General features: G+C 40.3%; 2 protein-coding genes across 3 annotated transcripts in view; one reads left to right on the top strand and one right to left on the bottom strand.

Annotated features, from left to right (window-relative positions):
- Window positions 1-12,426, bottom strand: part of LOC133418510 (cartilage intermediate layer protein 1-like) — a 104,660-nt gene that overhangs the window by 83,569 nt on the left and 8,665 nt on the right. The window lies entirely within an intron of this gene.
- LOC133464644 (single-minded homolog 1-like) lies at window positions 945-11,142 on the top strand. 2 transcript variants are annotated; one of them, XM_061746750.1, is made up of 12 exons: window positions 945-1,158; window positions 1,927-2,352; window positions 3,743-3,825; window positions 3,922-4,011; window positions 4,149-4,257; window positions 4,594-4,679; window positions 5,040-5,239; window positions 5,424-5,530; window positions 5,702-5,849; window positions 8,713-8,869; window positions 8,964-9,351; window positions 9,716-11,142. In XM_061746750.1, exons 2-12 carry the CDS (start codon window positions 2,178-2,180, stop codon window positions 10,453-10,455), a joined length of 2,283 nt encoding a protein of 760 aa, XP_061602734.1. In that variant the 5' UTR covers window positions 945-1,158; window positions 1,927-2,177; the 3' UTR covers window positions 10,456-11,142. The 2 variants fall into 2 exon arrangements, with proteins under 2 accessions (XP_061602734.1, XP_061602733.1); XM_061746749.1 differs by having other exon boundaries at window positions 968-1,080.

Raw genomic sequence — 12,426 nt, 5'->3', positions numbered from 1 at the left:
TTTTTTAGACATGATAAATCCACCACAGTCGTTAAATCATTTTGGAATAATTAATGCAGGGAATCCATGTTTCACTCCAACGTGAACATCTCAAGATAATTAAGTAAACCCTTAAGTAGCGATGTAACTATGATTTAAATGACATGGAAAGGCCAAGAGCGAAAGATTAAAAGACTGTTAGATGACAATCGCAGGAGCAACAAAATCAGCTGATGTTCCAAAACAAAGATATTTTTTTTCCATCTTTGTTGTGTTTTCCTTTTAATCTGCTATAACATTTTCCTCGGGCTCTGTAGTCCCCTGAAGCTGAGGCTTATTTGTACAATTAAAACAAATACCTTTTGTCCGGATCTCCAGTCCCTGGAATAGGCCTTATCCTTTAAAGATAACCAAAACGTTTTTTTTTCTTGTTTTTGTTGTCGTTTTTGTTTTTGTTGTTTTTTATTTATTTTTTTCAAATAACTTAAACTGAGAAAAATTCCAGTTTGTCAGTATTTCAAATGAATTAACATTTTTGTGTAAGTGATTGCTCCATTTATGTGTGAAAAAAAAACATGCTCATTTTTTGGTTTATTTGTGGTGTCTATGTAGGAATGTCCAGCGGAGGTGTTTCAATGTTTTATTTAGCCTCTCCCCCTGCCGAATCTTCCCCTGCTATACGAGCTATTTCATAGGGATTTATTTATCTATTTCAGCTCGATCCATCATCTACACGCTAATGACAAAAACACAACAAGATCACATTTAAGCTCATTTCGCTCAGAGCGAAGTGCCCTGCATACCTCGCTGGACCGAACTGACGCCCAGGGCCGGCGTCCAATCACGTCGCGAGTTTAAACTCTTCCAACCAATCAGAGCGGGGGAGCGGTGCGTGGTGGGCGGGTCTTGAGCCGCTCAGCGAGGGACGCTGAGATAGCTGAGGAGAGCCAGTTTGTTGGGCACGATTGCCACTCGTTGCGCGTCCTTATAATTTGGAGAGGTGTATGCAGCGCACGGCCCGTTCGCCTTTCCAGGTGGAAATCCAGGAGGAGCTGAGAGCGATTTTTAACTGGGACGACTGCTGAACCCAGTTCAGGACAGGTGAAATTCCCAGTAGGCAACGTTTAAGGCCACAGAATCGATCCAAATAGGAAAAAAAAAAACACCGTGTCCGTTCGGGTAGGAATTCTGCAACTGCATCCTTGTTGAAATATGTCAGATATCTTCATGCATGTGTCTTATGTCGGGTTATTATATGTAGGCTATGTATTGTTATTTTGATTTCAACGTGCAGCTACTGCAGGGATTCGTGAATAGTGTTGGGTCAAAAGTCATAGCTACTCGACGGTTCTGCAGTGATCAGCAACGTGACGGTGTGTTTTATCTCTGCTGGCTGAAATAATAGAAATGTCGCTTGGTCTCACTGCAAGAAACATAAAGGGAGGTTAGGAAGACAAATGGCTGAAGATGGAGGAGCATGGTGTGGGCCTTATTTAATTTTTCGAGCTGCTCAAGCTATAAAATCGTCATCCAAAACCATTATTTTTTCCATCTCTCTCTTTCAATACACGCCTTTCCTGTTCCGTTTTTTTGTTTTTAATGAAAACGTATGTAAGAAGGGACATGTTGTGACATTGCTGTTGCAATTTACTTGTTTTGATTGTTTTTTTCATTGCGTTTATGAATGCTGTATTTTGAGCCGGGGATACGCCGACTATTATTATTCACAGTTTCTATTTTGTTTTGACATTTTAATTTTGAAATGACTGATGTGGAAATTCATCACAGTTGTTTGGAGTTTCACCAGACCTGTTGGCCTGCTTCATATCAAATAGGACAACGTGTTCAGGCTACTAGTCTCTGCTGTATCTGTAAAATAATAATAATGATGTAATGATGAACTAGAATAATAAAAGTGACAGAACTGTCACTTTTCTTTGTCTGCAGGTCATGGATGAAGGCCAGCGCTTGAACCGAGGAGTTTATTGCACAACCAGCTGAGTTGTTGTCACCCATCAGGACTTCCAGGAATATTTGCGCTTTTTTTTTTGGATTCGGCGCGTTTGAGTAAACACCAAGTCTGTTACTTTGATCAAAATGGCAATGAATACGGAGGAAAGCCACGAGGAACAGGTCCAACAACTAGTCTGAATGACCACCTTTACACGCAAGTGAACGCACCGTGAAAAAGAGCTGAAATGAAGGAGAAATCCAAAACGGCCGCAAGGACTAGACGGGAAAAGGAGAACAGCGAATTTTACGAACTGGCCAAAATGCTGCCTTTACCGTCGGCCATCACCTCCCAGCTGGACAAAGCGTCCATTATAAGACTGACAACAAGTTACCTGAAGATGAGGATTGTTTTTCCTCAGGGTGAGAAACGAAAGCAAGCCGCTGCAAACGCCAGAGCGTGTTTATTTTTATTTTTCCTTTTTTAAAGGATCTAATTTACTTAAATACCTTGCAGTACATTGAGAAAATGCAGTGGAAAGTGTAGAAAAGACATCACATTAAAAACCATTGTAAACTAGTAAACAAACATTAGGAGGAATGGGAGAAAAAATTAAACCATATAGGCTACAAAATCTGCATTGTTACCAAAAAAGGGTTATATATTATTTTATAGAATGTAATATTCGTAATCATTTTTTAAACCAATATTTAAAATAATACATTCAAACAGCTTTCTTTTTAAGGTATGAAGAAACATCGCATAACAATTTTATTCCAGTGATTCCTCAGTGATCTACAAAAAGTCTTTACAAATGAATTGTGGCTGTTTTTAATTCAGTGTGTCCAAATGAGGTGATGTGCCATCGTTTTTTTATCCAGGTCTCTGCAGGCTTATTCTAATGCGTGACTGAGAACACCAGTCAGCAATTAGAGAAAGATCCTGCAAGGCGTGCAGTCACCTGAAGCCGTGTTAGCAGCGCACACACACAATCTCACAGTCTCCCTTCTTCAGAAAAAATACTGACAAAAGAACCCTTCATTAAATGTTACAAAAGGAACACGATTTTTTTGTATCCCATGTGTTTTGTTCATATATTATTATTATTATTATTATTATTATTATTATTATTATTATTATTATTATTATTATTATTATTATTATTATTATTATTATTATTATTATTATTATTATTATGTCTATGTCTATTTTTTTTACATATACAAAATGTTAACTGAGCAATTAGAGCAAGTAAACGCAAAATTCAATTTTTAATTTGAATTTTAAACAGTCGCTGGAGAGAAAGTGGACCATAGATGACTTTTATCATAGCCTGTGAGTAACGCCACCGCTGTGACAGAGGAGACCGATTTTCATTTCCAGCGGGGGATACGGGCGTTTAATCTACCCATGTTACCCGACCTCCATGAGATTTCTCACCAAACTGAATGAATTTTAATGAGCAGAGCAGCACAGGCTTTACTGGCTTTGCGCCATTGGCACTCAGCACTAACATTTTATTCAACAGGGATCGAACAATAGACCAATTTCGATGACAATATTAATATACTAATTTTAACATGAACATTGTGGCCTCTGAGACTGCAACGCAGAGACTAAATATATTGTAAATTGTTCCTTTAAACAGGTATGATACTTCCGCCACAATGCATTAGTTTCGGCTGTGAAATAATAATAATAATAATAATAATAATAATAATAATAATAATAATAATAATAATAATAATAATAATAATAATAATAATAATAATAATAATAATAATAATAATAATTCATAATAACTGTTCGCAGGTCTTGGTGAGGCTTGGGGTCACACAAGTCGAACCAGATCTTTGGACAATATTGGCCGGGAGCTGGGATCTCATCTCCTGCAGGTACGTGACTGATGTACAACTCAATACGTATTTTTCAAGTAATATATATGCGTGAAAAATAACCAGCAGAGCCGACGGCCGTCTGTTTGTTTGCAGACGCTGGACGGATTCATCTTTGTCGTGGCGCCAGATGGGAAGATAATGTACATTTCAGAGACGGCGTCGGTCCACTTGGGACTGTCTCAGGTCCGTTTGTCTTCTTTTGTTTTCTGCATGTTTGTTATTCAGACGGCATCGCAGATGAGGCCCTGCCTGCAGCGTGTTTGCAGCAGCGCTGCAGCCGCTCCTGTAATGCTGTTGATTACCTGAGCTATTCTCAACAGGTAGAGTTGACCGGGAACAGTATTTATGAATATATCCATCCCGCCGATCACGATGAGATGACAGCTGTGCTGACGCCACATCAGCCTTTTCACTCACATTTTGTTCAAGGTACAGCATCATATCATCTTGTAAACGCGTACATTGAATGACACGTCAGTGTCGCATAGGCCTAAAAGCTGCGCATGTGTGTCAGCAGGCAGTATTCTGTTTTATTTCTGCTCTCCGGCATTTTTAAAATCAGCGTTTTGATGTCACTGTTTCTGAGAACTATTATAATTTCATCGAATGCATTTCTCTAAATAAGCATGTGTGAAACTGCGTTATGAAATAAGAAATGCTTTCGAAGTGACGCCATCGAGTGGCAGACGATCTTGTGTATTTTTCAGCTTCTTATGAAAATTATTCTTTTTACGGTCGACATTGAACTGTTTTGTATTCTTACAGAGTACGAAATGGAGCGTTCTTTCTTTTTGAGAATGAAATGCGTGCTGGCGAAAAGAAATGCAGGACTCACCAGTGGCGGATACAAGGTAGGGACTTGTGTCAAATAATGAACAAGGATTTTCTTCAAAAAAAATGATGTATTAAACTTTATTAAATATCTATTTTAATTATGACAGCATGCCTTTTTTTCAATGTTCCAGTAATGCATAGTGACTACCTCTTATTTACATTATTGTTATCTACACCTATATTAAAAATGCTTCTAATATGCAGCACGTAAATGTGATGACCTGCATCATAGCACTGTTTCAAAAATTTTCCATTTTGAAATCAACTTTCACTTTCATTTTTCAATCTCACTGTACCCAGGTATATTGACAATAAAGTATTCTATTCTATTCTATTCTATGTTGATTTTTTTCCCCTCATATCTGTATTTGCAACAGGTGATTCACTGTAGTGGCTACCTGAAGATCCGTCAGTACAGTCTGGACATGTCACCTTTTGAGGGATGTTTCCAGAACGTGGGACTGGTGGCTGTGGGTCACTCTCTTCCCCCGAGCGCTGTGACCGAGATCAAACTGCACAGCAACATGTTCATGTTCAGAGCCAGTCTGGACATGAAGCTCATCTTCCTGGACTCTAGGTATTTAGCGCGGACTGTTGTGCATCTGAGACTCGCATTTCGTTTTCTATTTGTTTGCATGGTGTGGAGGGTTTAGATAAAAAGTCTAACAATCAGCTGGTGCTAAAATAAAATCAGACTCAGACACACTACGGTATACGTCTACATTTCTCAGCATATCTTTAACTCCTTAATTTCTCTCCAGGGTAGCTGAGCTGACAGGTTATGAGCCCCAGGACCTCATAGAGAAAACATTGTACCATCATGTCCACGGCTGTGATATCTTCCACCTCCGCTGTGCGCACCACCTCTGTAAGTTAAAAGCCCGCTTGTTTACGACAGGCAGTCTGATTTCGCTCTCATTAGACAATAACAGCCATGTGCTGACAGCCACACATGTCACACACACACACACGCACACACTCGGACCAGAACAGTCGTTAAATATCTTTTCCTGTGATGTGTTTCTTTTATCTCGTTCAGTGCTGGTAAAAGGCCAAGTCACTACTAAGTATTACCGTTTTCTAGCCAAGCATGGTGGCTGGGTCTGGGTCCAGAGTTATGCCACCATTGTCCACAACAGCCGATCTTCAAGACCTCACTGTATCGTCAGTGTCAACTATGTCCTCACGTGAGTTTCTGTCAAGATTTCTCTCCTAAAAATCGCAGATAAGCTGCTCTTGGAGATGTTTGTTCATGGACATTTCATGACATGTTACAGTCCTCGGTTTTGATTGTGAAACAGAGTTCAGATATCAGCTGATTAAAGTTATGACAATAAGAGGTAAGGTGGGGCCAGACAGAACCAAAAGAAAACACATTCTGTTTAGTAAGGAAACAGCATTATGGTAAAGTAATTTTATCATAAACTGTTGTGATTCTGTCTTGAAGCTCACTCTGCAAAATGTCTGGCCTTTGTCTCTTAGAGGAATCATCCATTTCTTTCTGTAGCCCATCTGTATAAATCCATCAAGTACTGAAGCTGCAGGGTTCAGACAGTTGTGTGTTATGAGAGCACAAACACACTGAAGCCCTTTGAGACAGCAAGACAAACATCAGGGTTCAGCCCCATCAAAAAAACCTCTACTGTCACCATCGACCTGCAGTCCAAGGAAAGCAAAATCGATCAAACGGTGAACTAGCAATCAATAGCCATCTCATAGCTGCAGCACATGTTGGATTTTCCTCTTTGGGTTTGGTTGATCCACTGACGTGCGAGCACATATGTGTGATCGCAGAGTTTGTGCGAGTCTGTGTGCACATGCATGCATATGGCTGCACTCTAAGTATTGATTCCCTCAATGCAGTAAGGGGAAAGCAAAGTAACTACATTAAAATGACAGTGAATTTCCCACCGCATAATTAGGTGCAACGCAGAGGTATTGAAGGTTTCACACTCAGCTAAAGTGCAAAAAAAAAGAAGGTAAATAAATAGCAATTCCATCATTCCATGACAATGTTCTAAAGGGAAGATGCATCCATTATTGAATCATATTTGGAGGTTAGCTGGTAGCGTAATTCACACATGAGGTGCTCAGACATTGACCCTGAAATGGAATTTGGCGAACACAGCTGAGTTTGCACAAAGGCGCGATGTTATTGGCTCAGACATCAGTCCAGACTCAGATAGGATGTGGAACAAGCCAACGCAACTGTACCTGCAAGAGCAAATAACACTCACATTGTGCACTGGCTATCTAAACATAGCCTTAGCTCTTATGTTGTACATAAAGAATAGGAGTTATATTGAACAATCTGGCCGTACAGGGTCAGGGATGGGGCGCTAGGTTTAAAATGCCAGCCGGCTGCTATTACATACTGTTGATGTGATAAGTTAAGAATAGGCTCATGTTTGCTGATCACTTGACACAGGAGACTTTTCACTCCTTCGACAGCAACTCTTGGCTTAAGTTCAACAGCAGGACAGAAGGTTAAATGGTGAATGAGCTACATGCACATACACAAGTATGAAGAAATCTGCAATATGCAAATTTGCATTTTTATGAGATGCTTGAGGAGGAAATTTACAGCAGAGATAGTTTGTGTCTTTAAATGCATATTTATTCACATTGCTTTCTAGCAACATTGTGGTATGGCTGAATGGCACAAGAAAATATGAACTCTTCTCTGGGTGTATTTTTCTCAGAAGCTAAGGGCTCAATCTCTTGAATTTGTCTTACATGTTCTTACTGCTTATCATCTTTATATTATTCATAAACAGCCGCTGGGGCAGTTTTCTATATTCAATATTTGCTGAACCATCTGCTGTAGAATAAACTGATTATGTCAAACAGGACATGAGATTGTTATTTGAGAAAGTACAGGCTTAAATGTTGGAAGATTACAAACTCAACAACACCAGTGCAGGAGGACGTTCATGACTAGGGGCATTCAACAGTTTACATAGTTTCAACCAAAGTGAAACTTAAAAATGCATAAATTCTCAAACAGAAAAGTCTTCTTTGACACTAGCTGCTCATTGAGCTTGTCTTTATGCTAACATTGGCATGCTAACGTGTACACACACCCAGTCTGCTGTGAATTATGTATTTTTACTTTTCTAGACACCACAGTAATGTATAATATGCATCCTGGTTCCTCAGCCAGAAAGAAGCCTGGTGTCTGTGCCACCACATCACACAGGGCCGGTTTGTGAGGAAAATGCTGCTTAGCCTATGTGTCAGAGCTGAAGACATGTGCAGCCCAACGAAAATGCTAACCTGCCATTTAAGGTTTAGCTGCTCCACGGATTCAAGTTCACCAATTGTATGATTTACACACACAAAAAAAAAGTAATTTTAAGACCAATGGCAATATCGTTGGTTTTGTGTTTGGGTCATAAATACAATGGCCTTCACACTTTATTTTAGTTGAATAGTTAAGCAAGTAAATGAGGGCATTTGCTGGTTTGCTGCAAGCAGTTTTCTTAGAACAGTTCATATTAAAAGTTGTTTATGTATCATTACATTACAAACAGAATGTTCTTCGATTTTTCGTGCTTTTTAGGCCTGAATTACCTATATTTTCAGGAGAGCTCAGCTCCCCACTGTTGAGACTCTGGGCTCTGAAATTTACATCACCTTCAATATCCTATAAGTCAGTGTTGAGAATCACAGCCCTAATTAGCTAATTAAGGTGTCAGAACAATTTTATTTGAGAGTTCAATTTCATGAAGCCACATTTTTTTTTGCATGATGTTATGTTTTAACCTTGTTCACCTTATGTTAATTTAATGATTTGCAGAACTTTAAGAAGGGATGTCCATACTTTTGCATATCCCCAATAGCATTTCATATAATGACATTTTGATCTTATGAAATTAAAATGTTGGTTTATAAACCAGATTACCGAAACATGCTGTTTGGAAGCTATGAAGAATTAATTGCAAGTAAATTATAAACTATATTTCAGCCTACTCCAAGATCTTAAAGCAGAAATGTTTAGAGCAAAATGCTCCTCTTGATCTCTGACATGTATGTTATCTGTATCAAAAGGGAGACTGAATATAAGGGAATGCAGCTGTCCTTGGACCAAATGAGCCCCACAAAGCCCGCCTTTCCCTATGCTGACAGTCACAGTGAAGACAAGAAGAGCACCAAGTCACGTCTGACTCAGTCTAAGGTCAAAGCTAGAGTGTCACCGTATCCACAGGTATGACAATGTTTTGTACATTTAAGGACATGAATAGGGCTTTCTGCCTGCAGATTTAATTGTTAAAAAAAAACGTTATTTTATGTCTTTCCAGCAATTTTCGGCTTTCAATCCAGAGCGTTCAGAATCGGACCAAGACAGCCAATGGGGAGGGAGCCCACTGACAGACTCTGCCTCTCCTCAGCTGTTGGATACCAGTGAGGCTGCAGAGGCATCTTGTGCATATAGATTGTATCCAGACTCAGGCTCCCTATGCTATGGGCTGGGTTTATTAGAAGACGATCTTGCCCATGCCCAAACTCATCCTCACGCCACCACCTGTGACCGTGTTCGGTGCCAGAGTGGCCGCTACTTCCTGGGAGCCCCTCAGTCGGGAAGAGAGATGTGGTGGGACACAACACGCTCTGTGCTGTCACTTCCAAAATTCTCAGTGGAGAACAGCGATGGCTATGAAATCACACCCTACCATGGCGCCATACACGGTAAAGTGTTAGGGTTGAGACCACAACCATCTGTCTTTGAAAATAGCTCTGGCCTAGCTTCTTCTGGTAGCTGTTTTCCTAATGTTATTATGGGACATGCTAAGTTGTTTACGCCATCCCTTGCCAGTGTGCCAATTACTACCATCTGTTCAAAAATTGCCTGCAATTGAAGGCCAAGTTATTTCCCATTTCACATCTTCAAACAGCAAAACAACCCTGACTGTGCTTCTGCCAAAACATCAGACTGTGATTCCATATGCACAGACGACAGAATTATACACATTAACCACATGTGCATCTTTCAACAGGCTGAAATTCATTTATTACATTGTTATGACACATCACCATTCATTTATCTTCACAGGAAGGGGACACTGGGATGAAGACAGTGTGGTGAGTTCGCCTGACGGAGGTGGCTCCCCTAGCGATTCAGGTGAGCGCTACCATGGTGATCAATTCCAAGCAAGTCCTCGAGAGCCCAGCAAGATGGAGACCCTAATCCGTGCAACGCAACAAATGATCAAAGAGGAAGAGAGTCGCCTACAGCAACACAAGGCCATCCTGGATGTCTCTGGCCTCACCAAAACTCACAGTCCGTGTTTCACCTCCTCCCTACCCCATCACTCTCAACTCACCATGCCCAGCGTGGTGTGCCGCGGCCCAGGGGCCTCAAGCCTTGACCTCTCCTCTGAACGCCTCCATCACCAGGATGTCAAAGTTCTCGGCCCCCATGACAATGACGAAAACACAACCAGCCCTGCTTCTTTATCTCGTCTAAGTAGCCCAAGCTCTGACGGGCTCTCTAGGTCAGGGCGCCCACTCACCAAAGACTACATGCAGACAGATCTATCCCCCCACCCTCCACAGGCCCAGGGAAGCCCCCTAATCTATCAAGCCCAGGAGCGGCAGCCACTAGATAGGCAGGCTGCGTATGCCTTGGCAGGATACTCCATGGAACATTTGTATGACCCGGAGAACTTGCGGACTTACTCTGGCCTGGCATGTGGAGGAGTGCAGTATGACATGGCATCTCACATGAGAATGCAAGCTGAGCAGATACAGGGACACAAGGCCACGTCAGTGATCATAACCAACGGCAGCTGACGATATCTGGTACAGATAGGTCCGGCTGTCTAAATGTGGATGTTGGAGTTGGTTTTGAGGTCTGTGTGAGCATCGTTGACCAGGTGCTTGATGCAAAAGGCAAGACATTGAGAAAAGGATACATGGCACTTGCATCGGACTGATGTTCCCTTTGTCATTCGTTCAACACTACTTGTATATTTCTGGTCTTTGCATTGTCCCATTCTCTTTTCTTTGACATCTGAGGAAGATTTTTCCGTGATTCAGAGCAACTAATGTTTAGGAACTAACATTTGAAATCCCACCGAACACTGGGAGGAGGGTAGGTCTATTACATAGGAAACATTGTGTTATTTTAAAGGTTGTGAACTGGATTACCTTCCCACCGAATGCTGGTTAAACATTAAACAAGTGTTTCTGTCCCACTCCTCTCATGCACCACTGGCCATGTGAGTTAATCTGTCTTGGATGCGATTTCCAAATACAGTAAGGGAATGGGTTTTTCCATTGCGCTTTTACTTGCAAACGTCATTGCACAGAACATTATGTTTAGAACATAAAGTGCAACATTGGAAAGCTGGAGAGAAAAAGTGTTTCACTATTGTAAGATGTCAATGTTTCCTAGTATTTATTTGTCAGTGGGATGTTTTCTGTATGTCATTTTTCTGTCAAAGTAGAAAATCTTACTGGTGACATTAAATTATTTTGTTGGTGTTTGGATTGCACCATTATTACAATATTTGATTGGGAAAAAAAATAAAGTGGAAAAACTGAAAAACTGCCTCTGATGTGTAAAAAAGTAACGTATGCTCGAGACTGAAAAGGTCCTCAGTAGAGTCCAAACTAACTCATTTGGCCTCTACATACACATATGTTTGCATCAACCCTCAGCTAAAATTATATTTGTAACCTATCATAGTATAATTTTCCTGTTTTGTAGCTCACTTAGTCTTAACCTGGCTTTTTAGATAGGTCATGCTGTAAAAACTTTAAATTCTCTTCCACATGCAAATGTTCTCACGGCGTGCCGGCCTAAAGGTTAACTGATTAATGCATATCTAAAACAAAAAACAAAAAAAAATTGAATGCCTTTGGGTTCCTGCTTAATTTATGATGTAAATATCATTACGTAATGGACTTTTGAAGAAGAAAGTGAAACTATTATTTATTAATTTGTTCTAAAAGTCTCCTAAATCTGAATACAGTTGCAAACAAATAACTTTTGTCTGTGTTGATTTGACTGTTAAAGCTGCTTTAAATGAATACACTCACACAATGCTGTTTCCTCAGAAAACTGATATCTAGAAAAGAATGTACATAAAAATACAGATGCATAGTATCGTTTAAGTTTAATGGCTGTGTATTTTGTCTTTCATCTGTGATTTTCTCTTGAGGTTTTCTAAAATTCAGCTGGAAAAGAAAAACGAAGCAAGGTTAAAAAGGATAGTTCTCCTGCCAGTCTTATCCCACGATAAAGCTGAAACAGAATTTGTGAGGATGTGAATGCGGTCACAAAGAAATAGTTTTAACTTCCAACTGTAATTATCAGCTGAGCAGTAAGTATTTATCAAGACCATGTATTGAGGAAATGGATCAACAGGGTCAATATCCATCAAGATCATCGGCGAAAACCAGCAGAAATGCGACCCAATGAGGTCTGTTTAAGAGTTCAGGACAAGGATGGAGCGTTGTTTCACATTAGAGCAGGTTTGATCTGGTTTTGGATCTATTTTCTTCTTTTTTCCTGGGCTTCACTGGCACTAAAGGAAAATTGTAGAATATTAGAAGATTAAGGCTGGGAATTAAAAGGTGAAATTATTGCAACAAGGTCGTTCAAAACTCCAGAACGAATCATGGCCGCAGAAAAAGCTCCACAATGAGTTTTCAAGGTGCTTGCAGCAACACGTTTTCTGTGTTTGCAGCAGTTGATCTTGCACATGAAGCCACTCTGACCTCTGCCCAGTGGCACTTTCCCCGTGGTGTATTTTAATA

This window comes from Cololabis saira, chromosome 18 (assembly GCF_033807715.1).
Source record: "Cololabis saira isolate AMF1-May2022 chromosome 18, fColSai1.1, whole genome shotgun sequence".
In the NCBI taxonomy this organism is placed as follows: domain Eukaryota; kingdom Metazoa; phylum Chordata; class Actinopteri; order Beloniformes; family Belonidae; genus Cololabis; species Cololabis saira.
Note: the sequence above shows the minus strand (reverse complement) of the source record. Positions and strands in the feature narration are given on the sequence as shown.